Source organism: Canis aureus, chromosome 14, assembly GCF_053574225.1.
Source record: "Canis aureus isolate CA01 chromosome 14, VMU_Caureus_v.1.0, whole genome shotgun sequence".
Taxonomy (NCBI): domain Eukaryota; kingdom Metazoa; phylum Chordata; class Mammalia; order Carnivora; family Canidae; genus Canis; species Canis aureus.
Window position 1 is genome coordinate 42265085 of NC_135624.1, and position 26039 is coordinate 42291123.

General features: G+C 36.9%; 1 protein-coding gene and 1 long non-coding RNA gene across 5 annotated transcripts in view; one reads left to right on the top strand and one right to left on the bottom strand.

Annotated features, from left to right (window-relative positions):
* Nucleotides 1-6828, bottom strand: part of LOC144283568 (uncharacterized) — a 29762-nt gene extending 22934 nt beyond the window's left edge. The window contains exon 1 of the long non-coding RNA XR_013352110.1: nt 6784-6828. This is a non-coding gene — a long non-coding RNA (uncharacterized LOC144283568). The remainder of the gene's footprint in view (nt 1-6783) is intronic.
* SLC30A9 (solute carrier family 30 member 9) overlaps nt 1-26039 on the top strand; it is an 80766-nt gene that overhangs the window by 31285 nt on the left and 23442 nt on the right. For 3 of the 4 annotated variants that reach the window (XM_077847869.1, XM_077847871.1, XM_077847868.1), the window contains 5 exons: nt 7562-7620; nt 13045-13112; nt 15564-15666; nt 21927-21982; nt 24450-24585. In XM_077847869.1, coding sequence (XP_077703995.1) covers nt 7562-7620; nt 13045-13112; nt 15564-15666; nt 21927-21982; nt 24450-24585 — 422 coding nt within the window. The remainder of the gene's footprint in view (nt 1-7561; nt 7621-13044; nt 13113-15563; nt 15667-21926; nt 21983-24449; nt 24586-26039) is intronic. The other variant, XM_077847870.1, reaches the window with a different exon arrangement.

The following is a 26039-nucleotide window of genomic DNA, read 5'->3' on the forward strand; positions in this document are numbered from 1 at the left end:
TACCAGTTCACATTTACACTTACGGTGTGTGAAGGTAACTATTTTCTCATACCCTTGAAAATGCTGGATATTACCATCATTTTAACTTTCTTGTGTTTTTGATGGGCAACAGATGGTACCTTTAATTTTGAGTTTCTGTGATGACTACTGAGGTTGGTTATCTTTTAATATCTTTTCTTAATTCTTCTGTGATAATTTTTATAGACTCCTATTAAATCGTGTGCCTTATAATTGATTTTCATGAGTTTTTGGTGGATCTTAATTTTGTATGTTCTGAACATTTTTTTTGAGTTACCTACTTTTCATTTATTTTTAAAATATTATTTATTTTTGTTTCAAGTTTTTACTTAAATTCTAGTTAGTTAACATATAGTGTAATATTGGTTTCAGGAGTAGAATTTAATGACTTACCACTTACATTTGACACCCAGAGTTCATCCCAACAATTGCCCTCCTTAATACCCATCACCCATTTAGCCCATCCTTTGTCCACGTCTCTTCCATCAACTCTTAATTTGTTCTCTGTAGTTAAGAGTCTCTTACAGTTTGCTTCCTTTTCTTTTTGTTTTTGTATTCCTTTCCCCTATGTTCATCTTTTTTTTTTTTTTTTTTTTTAGATTTTATTTATTTATTCATGAGAGAGAGAGAGTGAGAGAGAAAGGCAGAGACACAGGCAGAGACAGAAGCACGCTCCATGCAAGGAGCCAGACGTGAGACTCGATCCCAGGTCTCCAGGATCACACCCTGGGCTGAAGGCAGTGCTAAACCACTGAGCCACCCGGGCTGCCCACCCGGGCTGCCCTGTTCATCTGTTTTGTTTCTTAAATTCCACTTTGAGTGAAATCATACTTCTTTTTCTCTGACTTATTTTGTTTAGCATAATACTCTCTAGCTCTCTCTACGTTGTTGCAGATGGCAGGATTTCATTCTTTTTGATGGTTGAATAATATTCCATTGTATATATACACCACTTTTTCTTCATTCATTCATCAGTCAGTGGACATTTGGGGTCGTTCCATAATTCGGCTATTGTTAATAGTGATGCTGTAAACTTCGGGGTGCATGTGCCTCTTCAAATCAGTATTTTTGTATCCTTTGGGTGAATACCTAGAAGTGTAACTGCTGAGCCATAGGGTAGCTCTATTTTTAACTTTCTGAGGAACCTCTACACTGTTTTTACAGAGTGGCTGCACCAGTTTGCATTCCTACCTACAGTACAAGAGGGTTTCCCTCTCTCTGTATCCTTACCATCTTTTGTTTCCTGGATTGTTAGTTTTAGCCGTCCTGACAGCATGAGGTAGTATCTCGTGGTGGTTTTGATTTGTATTTGCCTGATGATGAGTGATGTGGAGCATCTTTTCATGTGTCTGTTGGCCATCGCGATGTCTTCTTTGAAAAGTCTGTTCATGCTTTCTGCCCACTTTTTAACTGGATTGTTTTTGTGGGGTATTGAGTTTGATAAATTCTTTATAGATTTGGGGTACTAACCCTTTATTAGATTCGTCATTTGCAAATATCTTCTCCCATTCCATAGGCTGACTCTTAGTTTTGTTGAAGAAGCCCCAGTAGTTCACTTTTGCTTTCGTTTCCCTTGCCTCTGGAGATGTGTCTAGTAAGAAGTTGCTGTGGTTGAGGTCAAAGAAATTGCTGCCTGTGTTCTTCTCTAGGATTTTGATGGTTTCCTTTTGTTTTTTTTTCATTTGTCTTTATTGAAGTTTGATTTACCAACATATAGTATAACACCCCGTTACCCCATCCCCCACCCACCCCCACTTCCACAACCCTTTGTTTGTTTCCCAGAGTTAGGAGCCTCTCTTGGTTGTCTCCCTCTCTAATTTTTCCCACTCAGTTCCCCTCCTTCCCTTATAATCCCTCTCACTGTTTCTTATTTTCCCCATATGAGTGAAACCATATGATGTTTGTCCTTCTCTGATTCACTCAGCATAATACCCTCCAGTTCCAGTCACGTCAAAGCAAATGGTGGGTATTCGTCCTTTCTGATGGCTAATACTCCATCGTGTATATAGACCACATCTTTATCCATAATCTGTTGAAGGACATCGAGGCTCCTTCCACAGTTTGGCTATTATAGACACTGCTGCTGTGAACTTTGGGGTGCAGGTGTCCTGGCAGATTTTGCTGGTTTCCTGCCTCACATTTAGGTCTTTTCATCCATTTTGAATTTATTTTTGTGCATGGTGTAAGAAAATGCTCCAGTTTCATTCTGCATGTTGCTGTCCAGGTTTCGCAAGATCGTTTGTTGAAGAGAGTGTCTTGTTTCCATTGATATTCTTTCCTGCTCTGTCAAAGATAAGTTGACCATATTGTGGGCCCATTTCTGGGTTCTCTATATTCTGTTCCTTTGATCTATGTGTTTATTTTTGTGCGAGTACCAACCACACTGTCTTCATGACTACAGCTTTCTAATATAGTCTGGAATCATGATTACTCTAGCTTTGCTTTTGTTTTTTCAAGATTGCTTTGGCTATTCTGGGTCTTTTGTGGGTCCATATAAATTTTAGGATTATTTGTTCTAGCATTGTGAAAAATGTTGGTATATTTTGATAGGGATTGCATTAAATCTGTAGATTGATTTGGGTAGTGTAGACATTTTAATGATGATTATTCTTCCAACCCATGAGCATGGAATGTTTTTCCATTTCTCTGGGTCCTCTTCAGTTTCTTTCGTAAGTATTCTGTAGTTTCCAGAGTGCAGATCTTTACCTCTTGGTTATAGGTTTGTTCCTAGGTATCTTACTGTTTTTGGTGCAATTGTAAATGGACTTGATTCCTAGATTTCTCTTTCTTCTGCTTCATTTTTGGTATATAGAAATGCAACAGATTTCTATATGTTGATTTTGTATACTGTGACTTTGCTGAGTCTCCATTCTAGCAATATTTTGGTGAAGTCTTTTGGTATTCAATGTAGAGTATCATGTTATCTGTGAAATTGTGAAATTTTTACTTCTTCCTTGCCAATTTGGGTGCCTTTTATATCATTTTTTTCCTAGTGAGAGAGAGAGTAGGGCGGGGGGGGGGGGGTTGAGAGAGAGAGAGAGAGAGAGAATTCAATCTTAAGCAGGCTCCACAACCAGCATAGAGCCTGATGCGGGGCTCAGTATCACAACCCTGGGGTCATGACCAGAGCCAAAATCAAGAATTGGATGCTTAACTGTCTGAGCCACTCAGGCACTTCAGGATGCCTTTTATTTTTTTGTTGTCTGATTGCTGAGGTTAGAACTTCCGGTACTTTGCTTAACAGTGATGAGAGTGGACATCCATGTCTTGTTCCTGACCCTTAGCAGGAAAGTGCTCAGTTTTTCCCCAATGAGGATAATATTAGCTGTGGGTCTGTCTTTTTTTTTTTTTTTTTTTTTTTTAAAGATTTTATTTATTTATTCATAGAGACAGAGAGAGAGAGAGAGGCAGAGACACAGGCAGAGGGAGGAGCAGGCACCATACAGAGAGCCTGATGTGGGACTCGATCCACGGTCTCCAGGATCACGCCCTGGGCTACAGGTGGCGCTAAACCGCTGCGCCACCGGGGCTGCCCAGCTGTGGGTCTTTCATACATGACTTTTATGATGTTGAGATATGTTCCCTCCATCCCTACTTTGTTGTGGGTTTTTGTTCTTAATATTTTTCTATGTTCCTTCTTCACATTTTGTTTCATTTCCCATCAGTGGGAGATTTCAAACATAGATGTACAGAGGATAGTATAACAACTCCTCAAGAATCCATCACTCAGCTTTACAATTATCAATACATGGCCAACCGTGTTTTATCTTTATCTCCCTTACTGACCCTCACTCTTTTTTTTTTTTTTTTTATTTATGATAGTCACACAGAGATAGAGAGGCAGAGACAGGCAGAAGGAGAAGCAGGCTCCATGCACCGGGAGCCCGACGTGGGATTCGATCCTGGGTCTCCAGGATCGCGCCCTGGGCCAAAGGCAGGCGCCAAACCGCTGCGCCACCCAGGGATCCCCCCTCACTCTTTTAAATTGCTTTGAAACCAGTCCCAGTATTCTATCATTCATCTATAAATATTTCAGTATATGTTTCTAAAAAAACAGGTGTTTTAGTTAGTTCCTATGATAGTGATAGTTAACTGTTTTAGAACATTCACTAACTCCTGCCTGCAGTTATCTGTCAGCCAGTCCTCATATCCTCTCAGCTGCACCTTGGTTGAAGATCTAGGGTGATTTTGGATAGTTTGAATTCAGGTAAAGAAAATCAGTGACCTTCTGCTGATTGGTTATTCCTTGTCTTGACAAAATAACATTTTGTCTCTTTCTGACTAATCTAGCCAGGAGGAATAAGAAATATATTTGAGGTTCTCATAGGCCTACAATATATAATATTAAGTTATCAGCATGTTGAGCAAGTATAGTTTTTTGCAGAATATAATCCCTTTAAATCATTAGTTTAGCATTTTGAAAAGTAATAAGGAGAATTAGTGAATCCTAGTATCTATGGGGTTTTGGCTTCTCAGAAGAAGCAAACAGTTATGGATTATATTTACAGATATGTTGAAGAGAGCTGCAATTAAATCCACAGAAGTGAAATAATTTCGGTAAAAGAAATATATATTGGGGTCAGGGAGCTTTGGAATTTTGGTATCACTATTCAGTTAAAGGCTTCCATTGGGTTCTTTTAGGTAATAGAGATGCTAATACAGGATATGATCAAATGTTGTTCCAATAGGGCAGATTGCATTGGGGAATTAGATGCTTGCACTGCACTTATATTTCTGATTACTTTGGGGATCTGATAATGTGGCAGGATTAAAATTGAGGTAGAGGTGTTAGTATCTGAGAACAATGTCCACGTTTTTCTTTGACAGTCACCCTTTATTTAGGAGAATCTGAATTCTTTAATTGTATTTCTAAATTCTGTACAGGACCAAAGCTTAAAGGTGATAGTATTAACCTTCCCTTGATGAGTTGGTGAAATTTCTAGATGGAAATTGAGAGACAATTAAGATCAGTAATATAAGAGGAAAAGAAGCAGAGAGTTTCTGGAGAGCATGGGAGTTCAGAATCATTTAGTATCAAGACTGGGAGCAGTGGGATAGGAAGGAGATCCAGGAGAAGGGAAAGGATGGAGGAGACATGCTAAGAAGGAAAGAACAAAGTAAGCAAAGTAGAGGTGCTCAGATTGTCCCATTTTTGGCCAGTAGAAGCACCTCAAGTTGGTTGCACCTCAATATACCTAATATTGTAGCATCCTTGCTGTTAGGTACAGTAACGTGCTTCGGGTTTATTTTGTACATGTCCTGCCTCAGGCTGAGCATTACTCATCTCTGAAAGGAACTCCATTTCTTTTTAGTGGGAATTAAAATTGAAACACTGTACTCAGGGCATTAGGGGCACTCATTTTTTGTTTGTTTTGTTTTTTGGGGGGAGAGAGGTATGGAAGGGCAAAAGGAGAGGAAGATTAAGAATCCCAAGCAGGCCTTCATGTCTAGTGTGGAGCCTGATGCAGGGCTCAGTCTCATGACTCCAGGATCCTGACCTGAGCCAAAATTAAGAGTTGGAAGCCCAGTCGACTGAGCCACCCAGGCACCTCAGAGGTACTCATTTTTAAAAGGCTGATGTATTTTTAAGGTCTTTCCAATGGACAGAAATAGGAAATACTTTCCTTAAGAGAGAAGATACATAGGTTATTCTGAAAAACTTAATGTTTTTTTTGTTGTTGTTGTTGTTGTTGTGTTTTGTATCTCTTTTCTTACACTGAAAATCTTAATCCAGTAATATAATAAATTACATTTTTGTTTTATTCTTATGTGTATGTATGCACACATAAAGAAAGGATACAGTGTAGTTTCAAAATAGTAATACCAATATAGCCATCAGGATGATTTAAGATTTCTTGACTTTTCTTTTTGTTAGTATATATTCCACTAGGGATGTATAGTTATGTGTCTGTGTTTTAAATTCACTTGAAATTTGTCTGGATAAACCATCAAATAGATGTAAAATTAGGTTCTTTTGGTTCATTTTGCTTTTGAGTTTTAGAAATAATTTTGATTTTTATTTGGTAATTTTATAAAACATTTACGTGATTCCAAAGTCAAATCTACCAGACAAAACCTTCAGAGAAATTTAGTTTCCATCCTTATCCTTTCTACCCTATTCCTCCCTCCCGGGTGGGTAACCATTTGAAAAATTAGTTTTGGAGTTAATTTTTTCCATTAAAAAACATATTATGGGGATCCCTGGGTGGCGCAGCGGTTTGGCGCCTGCCTTTGGCCCAGGGCGCGATCCTGGAGACCCGGGATCGAATCCCACATTGGGCTCCGGGTGCATGGAGCCTGCTTCTCCCTCTGCCTGTGTCTCTGCCGCTCTCTCTCTCTCTCTCTCTCTCTCCATGTGTGACTATCATAAATTAAAAAAAAAAAAAAAAAAACCATATGAAATAGGTATTATTCCCCCTTCTGCCCCCTTTCATTAATAAGGTATACTTTCTGTCCTTGCTTTTTTTATTTGACATTGAGTCCCGAGGACCATTCTTTGGCAGTAAATGGAGACATTTCTTCATTCCTTTTATAATACTCCATTTTTGGGGATACATCATAGTTTACTCAGTCATTCCCCTATAGGTTGTTTCCTCTTTTACCTTTTTTTCCCCTGTGTTAAAAAACACAACAGAATTTATCATTTTAACAGAAGTGTTCTGTATCTTTACATTGTTATGAAATGAATACTTAGAATTTTTTCCCCCAGAACTCTTTCATCATGTAAAACCGAAACTGTTAATGAACAGCTCTCCTTTCCCCTACCTGTAGCCCTTGGTAACCATTATTCTGCTTTCTGCTTCTATGAATTTGACTGCTATAGATACCTCATATAAATAGAATCCTACAATATTTGTCTTTCTGACCGAGTTATATCACCTACTTAATGTCCTCAAGGATCATCTGTGTGCCAGGATTTTCTTCTTTTTAAATTCTGAATATTTCATTGTATGTATATACCGTTTGTATGTAGCCGTTTGTCCATGAACATGTTGATTGCTTTCATTTTTTGGCTCTTCTGAGTAGTGGTACTCTGAATATGGGTATGTAAATACTTGTTGAAGTGGGGTTGCTAGATTATACAGTAGTTGTTAATTTTTTGAGGAACCCTCCATCATGGTTGCACCATTTTACAGTCCCACCAGCTTGCAAAAGGTTTTCAGTTTCTCCATTTCCTTGCCAATATTTGTTTTCTGGGTTTCCTTTGGTTTGGTTTTTGGACAATGTGGATATTCTGATAGGTGTGAGGTGATACCTCATTGTAGTTTTGATTTACAATTTTCTGATGATGAGTGTGATAATGAGCATCCTTTAATGAGCTTGTTGACCATTTGTATATCTTCTTTGGAGAAAGGTCTGTTCGGGTCCTTTGCTCATTTTTATTTGCATTGCAGATCTAGAGTTTTTATAATTGATGTTTTTGCTGATAGCCAGCAGAACATATTTAATATACTCGTAAAGAGAATAATTGTGTTGACCTAAAATGTGACTGATAAGAATATGTATGAGCTAAAATGTATTTTGTAATTCTTTTCTTATAAAGGGCTATTTAGAAACCAAAAAATATTAAGAGAATATAGAGACTTCCTCGGAAACACCAAGGTAAGATTATCTTTCTAATAATGTTATATATGCATATTTTGCATAATGAAATTTTAACATGTCTGATCACAAGTCAAGATTTTCTTGAGCACACTGTAATTTACTGAATTATATAGTCTGTCTCTGTGTGGTTTTCTTGAAATTAAAAAAACTGGGATATAAGCTCTCTTTAAATTCAAAACAGGGGATCCCTGGGTGGCTCAGCGGTTAAGTGCCTGCCTTTGGCCCAGGGTGTGATTCTGGAGTCCCGGGATCGAGTCCCACATTGGGCTCCCTGCATGGAGCCTGCTTCTCCCTCTCCCTGTCTCTGCCTCTCTCTCTCTCTCTCTCTCTGTCTGTCTCATCAATAAATAAAAATTTTTTAAAAATAAAAAAAATTCACAACAGTGTTATAAACCATAAGTATATAGGTAAAGGAAAGACTTTATTATGATTTTAGCAAAATTCACAACAGTGTTATAAACCATAAGTATATAGGTAAAGGAGAAGACTTTATTATGATTTTAGCAAAACTCTCTCATATGTGCTTTTAATTTCCTGTGTCCTCTCTCCTACTTCTAATCCTGATTAAATATTCAAAATGCCACTTCTCTGCTTGTAACCAAAAAGTTTAGCTCTTGGAGGAGAAAATTACATAGCCATTCTGATTGTTCTTTCCTATTATGGGTACATAAAAGTCAGTGGACACAGTATTAGTTGAGTCTTACTGAACTTCCATAGTACATTCAGTCTCTCTGTGAGATAGCTGTTGCCTGTATTTCCTATCTTCTCAAACTTCCTAAAGCCTTAGTGTTCTGCTGATGACCTTGCTTCATCGCTCACTGAAAAAAATAGACGTAATTGAATAAAGTACTTTGCTTTTCTTCACCAGGTTTACTAAGATTTACTTAACTTGTCTAAACTTGTGTGCCACAATACTTCCTATTAGAAGGAAATTAATATTGGGACCAGTATAGAAAGTTTACCTTCATTATCCTATGTCTTATTCTTTTTTTTCTTTAATAAGATTTTATTTATTTATTCATGAGAGACAGAGAGAGGCAGAGACACAGGCAGAGGGAGAAGCAGGCTCCCCACAGGGAGCCCAATGTGGGATTCGATCCCAGGACCCCAGGGTCATGCCCTGAGCTGAATGTAGATACTCACCCACTGAACCACCCAGGCGCGGCCCTGGCTTATTCTTTTCTGAGTCGTCTTCATTTGGCCTTTCATCTCCACCATTCCACTGAAATGGGTCTTATCAAAGTCACCAATACTTCCAAAATAACAAGTAGTCATGTCCAGATTTAATGTTTGCATTTAAACCTAGTTGGGAGGTATTTCCTGTCAAGAAGTGAATATCTCCAGAAGTCCTATCTGGAGAAAAGGCTAACTGTGCAAATTGTCTCCTTTTTTTCTAAGTTACATTTGAGACATTGTTCCCTTTTGGCAAAATTTGTCAGTGATGACAACTCTAGTTCTTTTCAATTCATTATATTCAAAACTCCTTAATTTCCATTTCCCTTTGGGTTTTGTGTTTCTTGCATCCCGTTGGTGGAATCTTCATATACCGCATGAGCCAGCCTTCTCACTTCTGTGCCCTGGCAGCTGCTGCCACTGCCTTTGCTGTGGAATAGCTTAGGCTGGTGAGACCTGCCTCCTGGGAAGATCTGTTCCTCTTTGTTCCAATTGCTTTTGTTATGGAATTTATGTTTTTTTTTTAATTTTTATTTATTTATGATAGTCACAGGGAGAGAGAGAGACAGAGAGACAGAGACACAGGCAGAGGGAGAAGCAGGCTCCATGCACCCGGAGCCCGATGTGGGATTCGATCCCGGGTCTCCAGGATCGCGCCCTGGGCCAAAGGCAGGCGCCAAACCGCTACGCCACCCAGGGATCCCTGGAATTTATGTTTGTTTGTTTGTTTTTTAATAACTTATTTATTTATGAGAGAGAGAGAGCATGGCAGGTGGAGCAGCAGAGAAGAGAGGAGGGAGAAGCAGGCCTCCTGGCTGAGCAGGGAGCTAATGTGGGGCATGATCTCATGACCCTGGACCCTGGGATTATGACCTGAGCAGAAGGCAGATACCCAACCAACTGAGCTACCCATGTAAAAAGAAATACTTTTCATCTTCCACTTTTTAAAAAAAATTAAATCTTATTTTTGTTTATTGGAGTTCAATCTGCCAGCATATAGCATAACACCCAGTGCTCATCCCATCAAGTGCCTCCCTCAGTGCCCGTCACCCAGTCACCCCCACCCACCTCCCTTTCTACCACCTTTTCCTTGCTCGTTTCCCAGAGTTGGGTGTCTCTCATGTTCTGTCTCCCTTTCTGATATTTCCCACTCATTTTTTCTCCTTTCCCCTATTCCCTTTCACTATTTTTATATTCCGCAAATGAATGAGACCATATAATGTTTGTCCTTCTCCGATTGACTTATTGATAAAGAAGATGTGGTCTATGTATACAATGGAGTATTACTCAGCCATTAGCAATGACAAATACACACCATTTGCTTCGACGTGGTTGGAACTAGAGGGTATTATGCTGAGTGAAATAAGTCATCTTCCACTTTTATTTTTTTATTTTTATTTTTTTAAAAGACTTTATTTATTCATGAGAGAAAGAGAGAGAGAGAGGCAGAGAGAGAAGCAGGCTCCATGCAGGGAGCCTGATGTGGGACACGATCCCGGGTCTCCAGGATCAGGCCCTGGGCTGAAGGCTGCACTAAACCGCTGAGCCACCTGGGCTGCCCATCTTCCACTTTTAAACAGCATCTTTTCACTTCTCTCTGCATTTTTTTAATGATTCCTAAAATAATTTTTCTTGTTTTTCTCTCTTCAGCCAAATGATGCATGCAGCAATTCTCTATTATAATAAAACAGACATACTCAGTTTTTTATTTATCAATAAACAATAGAACTCAGAAATCTAGAGCCATGGTCATAGTTTATAGTTTGCATATCACTTCAAGTTGAAATCTATTGATAAGGTTTCTTCCTGCCTCATTCCTTGTCTCAGCTCTGGAGGCAGTTTAAAGCAGAATTTGGGGGCAAGTAATTGCACAGTTTGTCAGGAGCTGGCCTTAATGCTTAAAATCTAGAAGCTCCCTCTTGTGTTCTGTTGTTCAGAGAAAGTAGGAGGTACTGTTTAAAATCCTGGTCTGTAGACCTGACTGCAAAACACTATAAATGTGAGAAAAAATTTAAATAGGCATTGTTCTTTCCTAATGCCTGATAGAGAATCTCACCTCAGCTTTCTTGGCAGTACCCAGCTGGAGTGTAGCTATAGAATTCACGTGGAGTCTACAGCAACCTGTCTTACAGGACCTGCACCTTCAGTAAGGGCTGTTTCCCCTTCTTCGGGGCCTTTTAGCCTGAATGCAAGGGGACAAAACTGCCAGAAGGGGACAAAACTGCCAGAAGTGTGGGGACTTAGCCAAGAACTAACTCTCACATGGCACAGCCCTGGTAACCACCTCACAGTTTACTCCTTATTTGTTTTCTTCATCTGTTTCTCAGAATTCTAATTCAATACATTAGATCTTAAAGAATCTTCTTATTTAGATGTACCCAGTGACTTATAGACCGCTCTACCTGTTTTGACCAATTATGGAGCCATGAAAGAACATGTGACAATGTGTACCAACTCCCAACATAAAGGAGGGAGCTAATAAGCATGCCCAGCATTCTCTCCCAAATCTAGAGGGCCACTGGGGAGGAGGGGAGGCCACTGGTATGGGGGAGGGGGAATTCTCTTCTCATGGAGATTTGAGGTAGAAGTAGTCATGTGCCCACCACCTGTAGCAAGTGTTCTTGGAGTAGCAAGTTTCCTTACAATGCCTTGTTCTCTAGGAGTCCAAGACAGTCTTTCTCCTGGGTTTCTTTGTACTTCATTAACACCTCCTCTTTCTTCATCTCTTCTGCAAGAAACTCTGCTGATTCATTATAGACCCTTTTATATTTAAATGCTATTAGTAGGTCCAACTGGCAATTTCCCTAAAATAGATACCTAGTGCAACTGCTGCTCACTGTTCTCTTATGGAAACCTTAGTCTAAACCATCACCATCCTTTATCTGCAGTACCTTCCTAATTGTTCTTTCCACCTCTGCTTTTGTCACCATAATTTATTCTCTACATTTTAACTATATCTTGGAAAATCTAAATTAGATTATCCCAAATACCTACTTAAAACCATATAGTGCTTGCTTTTTGGCAGTAGAATAAGATTTATACTCCTTACCATGGTTTCCAAAATCCTGTGGGTTATGGTCCCTCTCTCCTCCTCTGTCCTCATCCCCTACTATTTTCCTTGCTCTCTGTGCTCTTGCCACACCAACCTTATTTTGTCCTTTCCACACACCAGTCTTAGTTCTTTCCATAGTCTTTAAGTATGCTGCATGTATACTCTGCCTGAAACCATTCTCCCAGATTTTTTCATGGTTGCTGTCTTCTCATCATTGAACCTCTTTGCCACTGTAGCTAAAATAACCCTTCCCACATACACCCTCTCCCCATACATGATCCTCTCCGTTCTGTTTATTTTATTATGTTCACTGTTATGTTATATATTTGTTTACAGATTCATTTCTATCTTCCTGGACTAGACTGTGACATCAGTGAAGGCAGGACTCTTGTTTTGTTTACTGTTAGGTCCCAGCAACTAGAATTGTGCCAGTAGTTGCACAGTAAATATTTCTTGAGTAAATGACATAAGCAGAATATGTGAAGTGCTTTAATAGAAATGTAAAGCTCGGTAATAAATGTGCAGCAGAGAATTTATTCTGACAGACCAAGGAAGGTTTTACATAGAAAAGTGCCAGTTGGCTTAACATGGACTAGAATGGATAAAACCTGGACAAATTGTGGTAGAAGATGGTGATAGCATTCCAGGGAGAGGAAAGAGCAGGAAAAAAAAAAACTCAGAAAGTGTACATTAAAGGAACGGCAAAACTACATTTAACTCAAAAATATTTGTTGCCTTGTTTGTTTTGGTCTCTTTTGGAATGAAACCACTACTTGAGGTCTTTGGTAAAGAGTTAAATTAGAGAAGCAAACTTGGCTATAGTTATTCCTTGTTTAAAATAGTTAAGTTGCTCAAGAAATGGAAAAATTTTAGAGTATATTGATTTTAGTTCAATACATTTTAATCACTTTATCCCTAGTTTCTGTGTAACCAACTCAGATCTTTTCTGGCAATATGCAAGAAATTACTTCCAAGGAAACAAAAGCAATTAAGGTTTTGGAAAAGGACCCATATGTATTCTCAGTTTCAATCTTGTCACTTTTTAGAGTAGAGATTCTAGAGCAAAAGAAGTAAATAAATCTAGTTTTTAGGATTTGATAGAGGAGATATTATCTGGTGTGTCAGGGTCACTTATAAGCACTAAACTGTTTTTCTGGGAAATCTTAGAGATTTTGTGTGTATGTTTGTTTTTATAGCCACGGTCCAGAACGACATCAGTTTTTTTTAAAGGTCCAGGAAAAGTGGTGATGGTTGCTATTTGCATGTAAGTATCATTTAAATTTTTAAAAAATATTTTTAATATGTACATCCCTGAAGGTAAAAATTTATTACTTGGTATCTAGGTTAAGAATTAGAAGTTCAAAAAAAAAAAAAAAAAAAGAATTAGAAGTTCATGTTGTTATAGAAGTAAGTTGAATGAGCCTTTGTTAATTATTGTCCGTCAAGTGTTGAAGCAAGAGTCCAGATAAATACCCATCCTTGTGCTGGGTCTATTTTTGTGGTTAAGATCTAAGAATAGTTGCTCTCTGGAATTCTTTTATTTTCATTGGAGTTGATAGAAGTCTTTTTTTTTTTTTTTTTTTTAAAGATTTTATTTATTTATTCATAGACACAGAGAGAGGCAGGGACACAGGCAGAAGGAGAGGGAGAAGCAGGCTCCACGCAGGGAGCCCGATGTGGGACTTGGTCCCGGGTCTCCAGGATCACACCCCAGGCTGCAGGTGGAGCCAAACCTCTGCGCCACCGGGGCTGCCCAGAAGTCTTTTTTAAAATGGTGAATTGGCTGAGATCATTTTTTGAGTAACTAAACCAACCTGGTTCATAACTACTGAAGAATATTTACATTCTTGTTTTTCCCCACTTACCTTGGAAGAACATAATTGATATTTGTGCCTCTTTTTCCTTCTGTCTTCTTGATTCCTATTTTATCTTTGGCTGACTAATCTATTTTAGGATGTTTAAAGTATTAATTTCATAATTCATTAGTTTGTATCTTTGTGTCTGATATATATATATGTGTGTATATATATGTATATGACGTGTCACGAATTGTGGTAAGGTCTTGAAATACAAGGATAGAATACATAACTCTCATCTTTAAGGATTGGAGGGGCACTAGACTGACAGAAGTCATGTACAGTGATGCAGAGAAGAGATGATGATGCACTAAATTAAGATAATGAAGGTAGGGATGGGAAGACCTATTTAGGTCCAAAATGCATTTAGAAGTATGGTCAAGAATGGTGCCCAGGTTTCTGGTTTGGACAATTGGATAGATATGGCGTCATCACTGAGAGGAGGAGCACTTGAAGGAGGGGCAGGATGGCAGCAAAGGAAATGATGAGTTTATTTTTTAATTTGAGTGATCTCTAGGGCATCAGGTGGAGTGATCAACAGCATTAATTCTTAAAGTGAGGTTAGTAATTAAAGCTTTCTTCATTGGAAGAATGTGTGAATATGTGTAAGCTGCTTAGCATAATACTCAGGACATAATAGGTACTTAATCATTGATATTACGTGTTGGTCTGATGTTCACAAAGAAGAGTGGGATTAGAGATTTAGAGTTGAGAGTTATTAATATATAGATGATAATTAAAGCCATAGGAGTAGTTAAGACCACCTGGAGCATGTGTATGAAGTGTGAGGAAGAAAAATCCTTCAGAAGAAAACGTTGAGGCATGCTAACATCTGTGAAATGGGTGCCGGAAAGGAACCTGCAGAGTAGACCCAGGAAGAGAAAGGAGCAGGAAAGAAAGGAGAGCAAACCAAGAACTAGGAAGAAAACCAAGGATATCATGGATGCCAAGGAAGATCGTCTTTTAAGAAAATAGTGGCATACGCTTCTGCAAGATTAAGAAAAATACTAAAATGTTTTCAGGAATTTAGTAGCAAGAAACAGTTGTTGGTAAGAATAATCTAATGAGGTATATCTGAGGCATAAGCCATTGATTGTTAAATGGATTGAAGACTTAGTGCAAGATGTGGAAAACTGAGACAGCAAGAGAGATAGAATTCCTTCAAGAAATTATCTGAAATGGAAAAGAGGGAAAGAGTAGCTGGAGGGGGTTATATAGTTTCCTTATTTAGAGAATTAGGATATTATTTATATAATAGCATTATAATAAAACATGGTAAGTGACTAAATGTAGTGCCCGAGATAAACTGTATCGGTCATTACTGTTGGAATCTGAACAGCTAGCTTCCTTAGAGCTAACTGCGTTTATTTTTAGCATCTATTATCTTCTAGTATGACTCTGGGGCTGTTTGGTCTAGATTTGTCTTTACCTCTGGCATCTGACACCTTCATATCTGGCCTGCTTAAGTAGACAGACTTTCACTAAAGTCTTGGTTTTTGATACTGGTGTGCTGGACAGTATCAAGTGTGCAAATCCTCTTTAACCTACCTGAGACACTTAATTTCCTTTCTAACTTTATTTTGTCCAAATACAAAACAGTCTCTCCTCATCAGTTCTCAGAATACACTTCAGTAATTTGTTTACACATATCATGTTTCTTCATTTGAATATTTAATGATATAATCTGTACTTTTCAAATTTGTATTCTTGGTATCTAAAATATAATAAAATCTTGAAGGCTAGATATTCTTTTTAATTTACTTTGAACAGAATCTAGTATAGAGGCTTATATACTCAAATAAGCTTTTGGTGGAAATTTTTATCAAAACCTATGCTAAATTGTTTTCTTTCTCTCCTAGAAATGGATTAAACTGCTTCTTTAAATTTCTTGCCTGGATTTATACGGGTTCAGCAAGTATGTTCTCTGAAGCTATACACTCTTTATCTGATACTTGTAATCAGGTAAGGGGTAAAGGTTTTTTTCTTACTAATTTTCAAGTTAATGTTTTAAGGCTTTAGTCTAAAAGTTGACCTGTTTAAAAACCACGATTCCTATAGTTGGCTTGAGTAAAATGAAAGTTTTTAAAAATTTTTGAATGATAAAGTACATAGAAATTTGATCATAGTATTTTATTATTTTTAAAATCAAAGATCTTTATTTTTATAATTTTTTTTAGAGAGAGAAAATGGGGTGAGTGGGGTAGGTAGGAGGGCAGGTGGAGAGAGAGTATCTCAAGCAGGCTCCACACTTGGAAACCCTAATCATAGTATTTTAAAGCAGATTGTTATGCTTTAAGAACTTAACAAGAATGGAAGACAAAGACATTCCATGCTCACAGATTTGAAGAACAAATATTGTTAAAATGTCTATATTACTCAAAGCAATCTACAGATATAATGGAATCCCTGTCAAAATACCAACACTTTTCACAGAGCTAGAACAAACAATCCTAAAATTTGTATGGACCCACAAAAGACACAGAGTAGCCAAAACAATCTGGAAAAAGAAAATCTAAGCTGGTGGTATCACAATTCCAGGCCTTAAGTTATATTACAAAGCCATATTAATCAAGACAGTATGGGATTGGCACAAAAATAGACATGTAGATCAATGGAACAGAGTAGAGAACCCAGAAATGGGCCCACAATGATATGGTCAACTAATCTTTGACAGAGCAGGAAAGAATATCCAATGGGGAAAAGACAGTATCTTCCATAAATGGTGTGGGGAAACTGGACAGTTACATGCAAAAGAATGAAACTAGACAACCTTCTTAACATTGTACACAAAAATAAACTCAAAATGTGTTAAAGACCTAAATGTGAGACCTGAAACCATAAAAATCTGGAAGAGAGCAGAGATAATAATTTATCTGACATCGGCCATAGCAGTATTTTTCTTGATATGTGTCCTGAGACAAGAGAAATAAAAGCAAAAATAAAGTATTGGGTCTACATCAAAATAAAAGCTGTGCAGTGTGAAGGAAACAGTCAACAAAACTAGAAAGGCAGCCCGTTCAGTGGGAGAAGATATTTGCAAATGACATATCTGATAAAGGACTAGCCTCCAAAATATATAAAGAATTGATAAAGCTCAGTACCCTTAAAACAAATAATCCAATTGAAAAATGAGCAGAAGACATAATCAGATATTTCTCCAAAGAAGACATGCAGATGGTCAACAGAGACATGAAAAGATGCTCAGCATCACTCCTCATCAGGGAAATACAGATCAAAACTACAATGAGGTATTACCTCAAACCTGTCAGAATGGCTAAAATTAAAAACACAAATGCAAGTGTTGGCAAGGATGTGGAGAAAAAGGAATGCTCATGCACTATTGGTGGGAATGCAAACTAGTGCAGTCAGCCACTATGGAAAACAGTATGGAGGTTCCTCAAAAAGTTAAAAATGGAACTACCTTATAATCCAGTAGTCACACTACTGGGTATTATCCAAAAAATACAAGAACACTAATTCAGTGGGATGCATGCACCCCTCTGTTTATGGCAGCATTATTTACAAGAGCCAAATTATGGAGGTAGCCCAAGTGTCCATCAGTAGATGAATGACTAAGATGTAGTGTATATGTATCTGCCATAAAAGAGATTGAAATCTTACCATTTGCAACATGATTGCAGCTAGAGAGTATAATGCTAATAAGCAGAGTCAGAGAAAGACAAATATCCTGTGATTTCATACGTAGAATTTGAGAAACAAATGAGCAAAGTGGGGGAAAAAGACTCAAGCCAAGAAACTCCTCACTCTGGAGAACAAACTGATGGTCACCAGAAGGGAGGTTTGTGGCACTGGATAGATAAGTGATGGGGATTAAGGAGGGCACTTGTCATGATGAGCACTGGGTATTGTATGGAAGAGGTGACTCACTGTATTGTACACCTGAAACTAATATAACACTATTAACTATACAAGAAGTAAAATTAAAACAATTTTAAAAATTAAGCAAATGATTCCTTCTGATGTTGGGAAAGATAACTGAAAAGAGGCACAAGAGAACTTTTTGAGGTAATTGGAAAAATTCTGTGTCTTAATGGGAATATATGTTACAAGGGTGTTGATTTGTCAAAGCTTAAAGAGCTTTTTATATTTAGGATTCTTGCTTTGTGTGTGAATTTTATCTCAAACTTAAAATTTCCATATGTGGAAATGTGATTACTGAGTATATATTTTAAAATGTTAAGGAATTAGTATTAAAATTTTAAAGTATGATGGTCTGGTGTCTCAATTTCTAAAATGCCTTAGAGTTTTAGTCATTCAGATAAAATATTTAAAGATGAAATGGTGTGATGCTTAGAATTTACTTCAAAATATTCATGGGGGGAATGGGTATGGAATAGAGAAGACAGATGTGGTTATGTATTTGTAATTATTGAAGCTGAGTAATGGATGAGTTGGGTTTATTGAAATGTTCTATTGGGTGTTTAAGAAATGCTTTATCCATCTCTCTGTATGTTGACAGTTTCCATAATATAAAGTGCAAAAGACATGATATAGATTGTGATCAGCTTTTTAAGCACATGCACACTCTTCCCTGAAATCTGGCACAAATATATTCACAAAAGCAACATTAACAACTATATACGAGTGTATATAAAGATAGTCTGAAATATCCATCAGACTCTTAAATGATTTCCTCTCCTGTCCTATTTGGTTTCTTTACAATGAGAATGTGTTAGTATTCTAATTAGAAAAACAAATACTTTCAGTAATAGATGGAGTGTAACAGAGGTAAATAAACCTGAAATCATGTGGTATTGGTGCTTTGAGAATCCTTTTATTTTTTTAAAAGATTTTATTTATTCATGAGAGACATACAGAGAAAGGCAGAGACATAAGTAGAGGGAGAAGATGTTGGACTCAGTCCCAGGACCCTGAGATCACGCCCTGAGCCGAAGGCAGATGCTCAGCCATGGAGCCACCCAGGTGCCCCTGCTTTGAGAATCCTTGGTGAAGCGTTTTTCTTGTTGCGAGTGTCAGAAAGGCTTTGATTAAAAAGATTTCAACTGGGCCTTACTGAGTAAATGGAAATTGTATTTCTTATGTTCTTTTGAAAACTATTTTGGGACACTTGGGTAGCTCAGTCAATTAGGCATCCACCTCTTGATTTTGGCTCAGGTCATGATCTCAGGGTTGTGAGATCGAGTCCCACGCATTGAGTTCTGTGCTGCGTGTGGACCCTACTTGAGGTTCCTTTCTCCTCCTTCTCCCTCTCCAGCTGCCCCTCCCTGACCCTGCTCATGCACCCCACTCCCTCTCTTCTAAAAACAAAAACAAAACTATTTTAGACATATAATAATATTTCTGAAAATTCTAAAGAGCTCCTACAACTCAATAGCAGAAAAAAACCTATCTGATTTAAAAAATGAGCAAAGGATCCGAATATTTTTCCAACTAAGACGTTCAAATAGCCCAGGAAGTATATGAAAAGGTGCTCAACGTCCCTAATCATCAGGGAAATGCAAATCAGAACCACAGTGAGCTATCACCTCACACCAGTTAGAAGACCTGTTATCAAAAAGACAAGAAATAATAACTTTTGATGAGCATGTAGAGAGAAGGAAACCCATGTGCGTGCACTGTTGATGCGAACGTAAATTGGTGCAGGTACTATGAAAAATAGTACAGAGGTTCGTAAAAGAAATAGAACTACCATATGAGCCAGCAGTTCCACTTCTGGAGTTCTAATCTTAAAGAAAGCTGTCTGCACCCTCATGTTCAGTGCAGCATTATTTATAGCAGCCGAGACTTGGAAACAACCTAAATTCCATTTCAATAGATGAATGGATAAAGAAAATGTGGTATGTATGTGTGTGTACAGACACACACACACACACACACACACACACACGAATATTATTTAGCCATTAGAAAAAAAAAAAGAAGGAAATCTTGTCATTTGTGACCTTGAGGGCATTATGCTAAGTGAAAAGTCAGACAAAGATAGATCCCAATTGATCTCACTTATATGTGGACTAAAACAAAAATACTCCAAACTTATGGATATAGAAAATAGATTGGTGGTTGCCAGAGACAAGGAGTAAGTGGGGGTGGGTGAAATGGGGAGAAGGTGGTCAAAAGGTACAAACTTCCAGTTATTGAAAAATTAATTTTTGTAAATTTTTATAACTATAGTATTTTTTTCTTTACCTTTTGAGAGACAAAAATACCTCAAGTTTTAAATTTAGGCCTGTGCCTCTAGTGATATCTAGGTTTACAATTTCTGTGACAGTCCTTTTTTTAAAGACTTTTCTTCTAAATAACATACAGCACATCCTTAATATTAATTGGTATGAATTTATCGAGCACCTGAATTTACAATATAGTGTTTTGAAGAAGACAGTCTTCACTCTGTCTTCTGTAAGGAGGTCAGAACAACTGGAAAGATTCCAAGGTGACATTTAAGGAGTTGCATGGTAGTATGATACTGAAGGAAAAATCAAAAAAGGGAAGGATAATCTTGGAGGGGGAAGCATTTATAATCTTCTTAGCCAGTAGATATTAATATTCATTATGCTGCAAACCAAGCAGATGTAGGTTATATTTACATATCTGATAGATATATCAGCATGTATATTTATATATGTATACACACACGCATTGTAATTGTGCAGAAAAAGGTCTGGAAGGATACATATCAAACCTAATTCATGCTACCCTACCTCTAGGGGAAGTGGGGGGCACAGGATTAGGGATGGTGTGTGATAATTTATTTTTATAGGAAAAACTAATAAATTTGGTCCATATTGAGTTTATGAAAAACTTGATATCCTACACTTCATTGCATGGCCAACCTGAATATTGATTTTAAAAATAATTGAATGCCCATTGGCTATTTTGTAAACATGATAATTGCATGCGTGTGTGTGTGTGTGTGTGTATACACACACACACACACAAATAGTGTGAATTAATATTTCGATTTAATTTACAGTTTAAAAGAATTCTATGTTCTATCTTAATTTGCTTTCTTTTTGGGGGGTTTTGATTAATCAAAAAATCATCAATTGTGTTTTTAAAGGTAATCTATTTTTAGATATCCAAATTCACATCAAACTAGAATAGAAAAGACTTAGCATAGTAATATCAGGAATTTCCATTGGATAGCTCTTTTTAACAAAAAATGCGATTGAAAATCAAATAAATGAAAGAAAGGCAAGAAGAAAAGATGAAGTCCAGGGAGGAAGGAAGAAAGGAGAGAAAGGTGGTAACCACGATTAAAGACATGTTCATAGTTTTGCCGTATCTACTTTACGTTTTTATTTATTTATTTTTACTTTTTATACGATTTTATGTATTTGACAGAGAGAGAAAGCGCACAAGCAGGGGAAGGGGCAAAGGGACAGGGAGAAGCAGGCTCCCCCTGAGTAGGGAACCCCATGTAATGTGGATGCCAGGACCCTGGGATCATGAGTTGAGTCGAAGCCAGACACTTAACAGACTGAGCCACCCAGGCGCCTCCCGTTTTTGTTTTTTTAAAGAAATAAAAATATTAGTTGTAATTATTAGCCCTACATCTTTATTCTCCCCTCCTGCACCCCAGATAATCACTACTCTGTGTATATTGATACATCTACTTCTAGTGCATGGCTTTGAAGTTATACTATTCAAATTTTTTACTTTGATTTGTACAGCTATACAAGTCACTTTTCCTGTAAAAAACAAATAGACTAATGCTACTTCTCTTCTCACAGATATAAACAGTTGAATGTGTATCCTTCTAGAACTTTCCTGTGCTTTATATTATATGTTGTCTACAAAAATGACATACAAGTTTTTTTGTACTTAACACACTGTTCCTAAACTTGATTTTTTTCTCTTTCACTTTAATATTTAATAGTATGTCTAGGAGCTTTTACCAAGTCAGTACAGAAAGTTCTATCTCAACCCCATTCTATTAAACTATGGTAGAAGTAACTTATGGTTTGGCAGTACCATCATTTATTTTGCCATTCCTTACTGATGGATTTTTAGATTGGCTTTCACATTTTTCATCTTTATAAACAATGGCATTTTGAACTCCTTTGGGTTCATCTTTATGTCTGTAAGGTAAGGGCTATAAACCAGAATTGCTTTGCTGGGCTATTATGTATGTGCATGTAGTTTCTTTGCCCTTGTCAGATTGCACAATCCAGATTGGTTTTACCACACTGTACTCTCCATCTTGCTAACAATTATTTACCCCTTTTTCTTCTTGTCCATAGGGTTTATTAGCAGTGGGCATCAGTAAGTCTGTTCAAACACCAGATCCAACTCATCCGTAAGGACATTGCCTTTATTTTATTTTTATTTAATTTTATTTTTTGGCAGCAAGTTATTGAAATAAAAGCAGTTGAATTTTAGAAGTCTCCTGCAGCTTATATACCTGCAATTTTGTATTAAAGATTTGGTCATTTCTTTCACTATAGTATCTAAAATGTAAGACTCATCCACCGTGTCCAAATAAATTCAAGATATAATTTGAAACTCATGTTTTAAAATTATTTTTATGCTTTGTAACAGCATAGAGATCTTGTCCTTTTCATATTTGAGAATTAATAACAAAGCACATATTTTGGTCTTAGAGTTCTATTTTATTTGGTTAAAGGAAACATTCCACATTTAGACTAACAGGCACTGAATCTGAAATTTTAGTGATAACTTTTATTAAATTCATATTTAATGTATTTTAATCCTTTTGTGATTTGGAAATAGTATCCTGTTAACATTTCAAAATTATTTGTAAAATGAGTATCATTTTTAGAATATATTATTTTGAGTTACATCAGTTATTTGATAGTTTTTTCCTTTTACTAACATAACCAGCTAATACTTTTGAATTCCACATGTATCATTTATTTAACAAGCTTCAATAATAAGATTTTATCAGTCTTAAGGCAAAAAAACACTTATTTCTGTAAAGGAATCTACCTCTGTACTTGGTTTGTTGTTGTTTTTTGTTTTTTTTTTTAAGATTTTATTTATTTATTCATGACAGAGGAGAGAGGCAGAGACAAAGAGGGAGAAGCAGGCTCCTTGCAGGGAACCCGATGTGGGACTCGAATCCGGGACTCCAGGATCACGCCCTGGGCCGAAGGCAGGCGCTAAACCGCTGAGCCACCTGGAGATCCCCTACCTCTGTGCTTTGTATAAATGCCTTTTGTTACTCAAAACCAAGAGACTATTTTTTCTTATAAATAATACTGTATTTTTAATATCCTAGAAATATCAACAAGCAGTTATTGAGAACAGCTAGCTTTCTTATCTACTAATTACACATTGTTAAAATATTTTTTCTTTAAAGATTTTTTTTTTTAATTTATTTATTCATAGAGACAGAGAGGCAGAGACACAGGCAGAGGGAGAAGCAGGCATCATACAGAGAGCCTGATGTGGGACTCGATCCAGGGTCTCCAGGATCATGCCCTGGGCTGCAGGTGGCGCTAAACCGCTGCGCCAGTTTTATACACCAGAATTTTAAAAACAGGATAAAATTTTACAATTTTAGGTTGTGGAGATTTTTGTTATTTTCAACAATCTACTTTAATGCTGCTCAATAGAATTTTCTACAGTGATAGAAATATTTTATATCTGTCCAGTATGATAGTAGCTACATGTGGCTATTAAGCATATGAAATGTGTGAAGAGTTACATTTAAATTTTTATTGTTTTAATTAATTTGAATTTAAATAGCGTTATGTGGCTGATGACTAATATGGGACAGTGAAGATCTACATAGTTAAAAATTTTTAGTAAGAACCCTACAGTTTTTTGAACACACATAGAAGGAAAGTAATAGCACTTAATTTAGATCTTAAATTACTTTAACTGAAAGAAATATATATATCTTACAGTAGTTGGGGTAAATTTAGAAAAAGTAAATTTTCTAAATAAAGCTGATAAAGCATGGTCACATCTATAAACTGAGAATTCCCCATGGCAAGATCACTACATATTTGCATAAATAATGAAAGAACAGTTTTAATTAAGATCTATTGTTTAAATTTGCATCTGCCAGAAGGGTGCCATAGAGTTTGGCTTTGGGAGTAAATTTCCCAGGAAATATTTTTATTAATGTGTGATTCCTTTTCTCGTATAGTATGTCGTGTTTTGAGCTGCTTAAAACTCAGTGTTTTATTGATATGTACAATAATACAAAATAATACACAGTGACCAAGATTCTTAAAAAAATAAGTGTTTTTTTTTATTGCCATAAAAGCACCCAGAAAACTGAAGCTCATAGTCCTAATAATGGTAGTTAGTTGCTGTATGCTAAACTATTCAGAACCAGCCCCAAGTATCCAACATCACATTATAGGTAATCGAAATCACTGATTGTCAGTTCAAGAAGACCAAATATTCAGTTAAAAGCTGCATTACAGGAAAATTTAAATGCCAACCTCTTCATTAAACATCTGAATGCATTTTAAAAAGATTAATTTTATCCATATTTGTGGTACATAATAGCAAATTGCCTCTATTTAATCAAAACAGACTATATGGAAAAGGGATTAAAAAATACCTGAGTTCAGTCATATCACTTTGTTTTTATATATATTTTCAAAGATCTTGCAGTTTTTTCACTTTATGATTTTCTGATTAAAGTTTGGCACTTGCATTTTACTTAAATATAAAAGCATAACAATTTTTATATTGTAAGTTTTTGGTTTTCTTTTTCATTGACTTATTCAACGTGTATTTTAAAACAATTTGTATTTCCTGTAAACTGTATTATCTTTATTTTTCAGGTACGGATTTTCAAATATGCGCTATATTGCTTCACTAATTAGTGGTGTTGGTATTTTCATGATGGGTGCAGGATTATCTTGGTACCACGGAATCATGGGATTGCTTAATCCTCAACCAATGGAATCCCTTCTATGGGTAATCTTTCTTTTTCCCCCTCAGTTTTCACATAATATAAGATAGTGATTTAAGTACAGTAAATGTCTTTGTCATACTGATTTTAAAGAAGGGGACTAACATACCTTTTTTACTGTAATACAGGGTTATGTACCTGTAGTTGTGCGTTTTTTTGTTTTGTTTTGTTTTGTTTTTTGATGTTGGGAATAGAAATTGCCTTTATTGTAGATAAATGTCAGAGAATTAAGTTGTGCGTTTTAGAACATGACTAGACATGATCTCTAGATGCATATGATTCAGTGATCTTGAACAAGGGTATCTCTGTAGGTACAGGGGCACCTGGACAATCCAGTTGGTTGATCTCAGGGTTGTGATTTCAAGCCCCACGTTGGTTTTAGAGATTACTTTAAAATAATATCTTTAAAAAAAGAAAAAGAGTAGCTCTGTAGCTACAGTCATTAAGTACTGACTCCTTGGTTAAAATCTTGGACAGTTTCATTAATTTCTCGTTATATTGAACAAGAAGATCTCTGTTCATTTTTAGTCCCAAGAATAATCTGTCAGTAATTAAAATATCCAGTGCCACAAGATAGTCATAGTTTAAAGATTTTTTTTTTTTTTTTCTACTCATGTCAATAGGAAGCCTGTACTGGGGGAATGAGAAGATGAGAGAATGGTCACCTTCTGTATTTTCCTATCTAGGGCTTTGGCCCTTCTTTCCTACTCCTGAAGTTGCCTCTGGCAGCATCAGAAGTGGGGATTGAAGGCAGAAAAGTACTATTTTACTGGTACCAGCATCATCTTGCATTGGTTTCCTCTGGCCTTTGTAGATACTTAAAGCTGTCCTTTTCTCTCATGGAAACTTCTTGGAGATTACCCGGTGTAGCCACTCTGACTCTAGCTCTCTTGACAAGCGCAGATTGGTCATGTGGCACCCCCCCTTGGCTTCTGCATCTTACGGTGTAGTTCCAGACTCTTTCTGCAGAGGTTGCCTTGCATTTTCGAGAAGGATCTTTGGGCAGTTGATCTCTTTTCAAAATCCTACTCAGTAGGAGTTGATCTCTTTGCAAAAGACTTCTACTCAGAATTCTGTGGTTTGGCTCTGTGTGTTAAAACAGACATCTTTAATACCTTCTCAGTGAGAGTGCAGTTTTTTTCCCCCAAACATAATCATCTACTCTGTTGACACAATCAATATCTGTAAGACTTTCCAATAAATTTATTTTTACATGTGCATTAGATGTAGTTCAGTGTAGTCTCTAAACACTAGGGATCCACATCCAGCTTTCTGAGCAATCTTAGCAGCTTAATAGCTTTCTCCAAAGAAATCTTCACTTTTGGCCTTAACTTTAGCTCTTCCTCATGGGTTAGTGGGTGTGGAGTGAGGAGTTGTAAAGCCAGGCTGAGGCATTCTCTGTACCTGAAGAGATGGTACAGCACCTCATTTTGGGATGTGGGAGTACTTAAAATCTAAT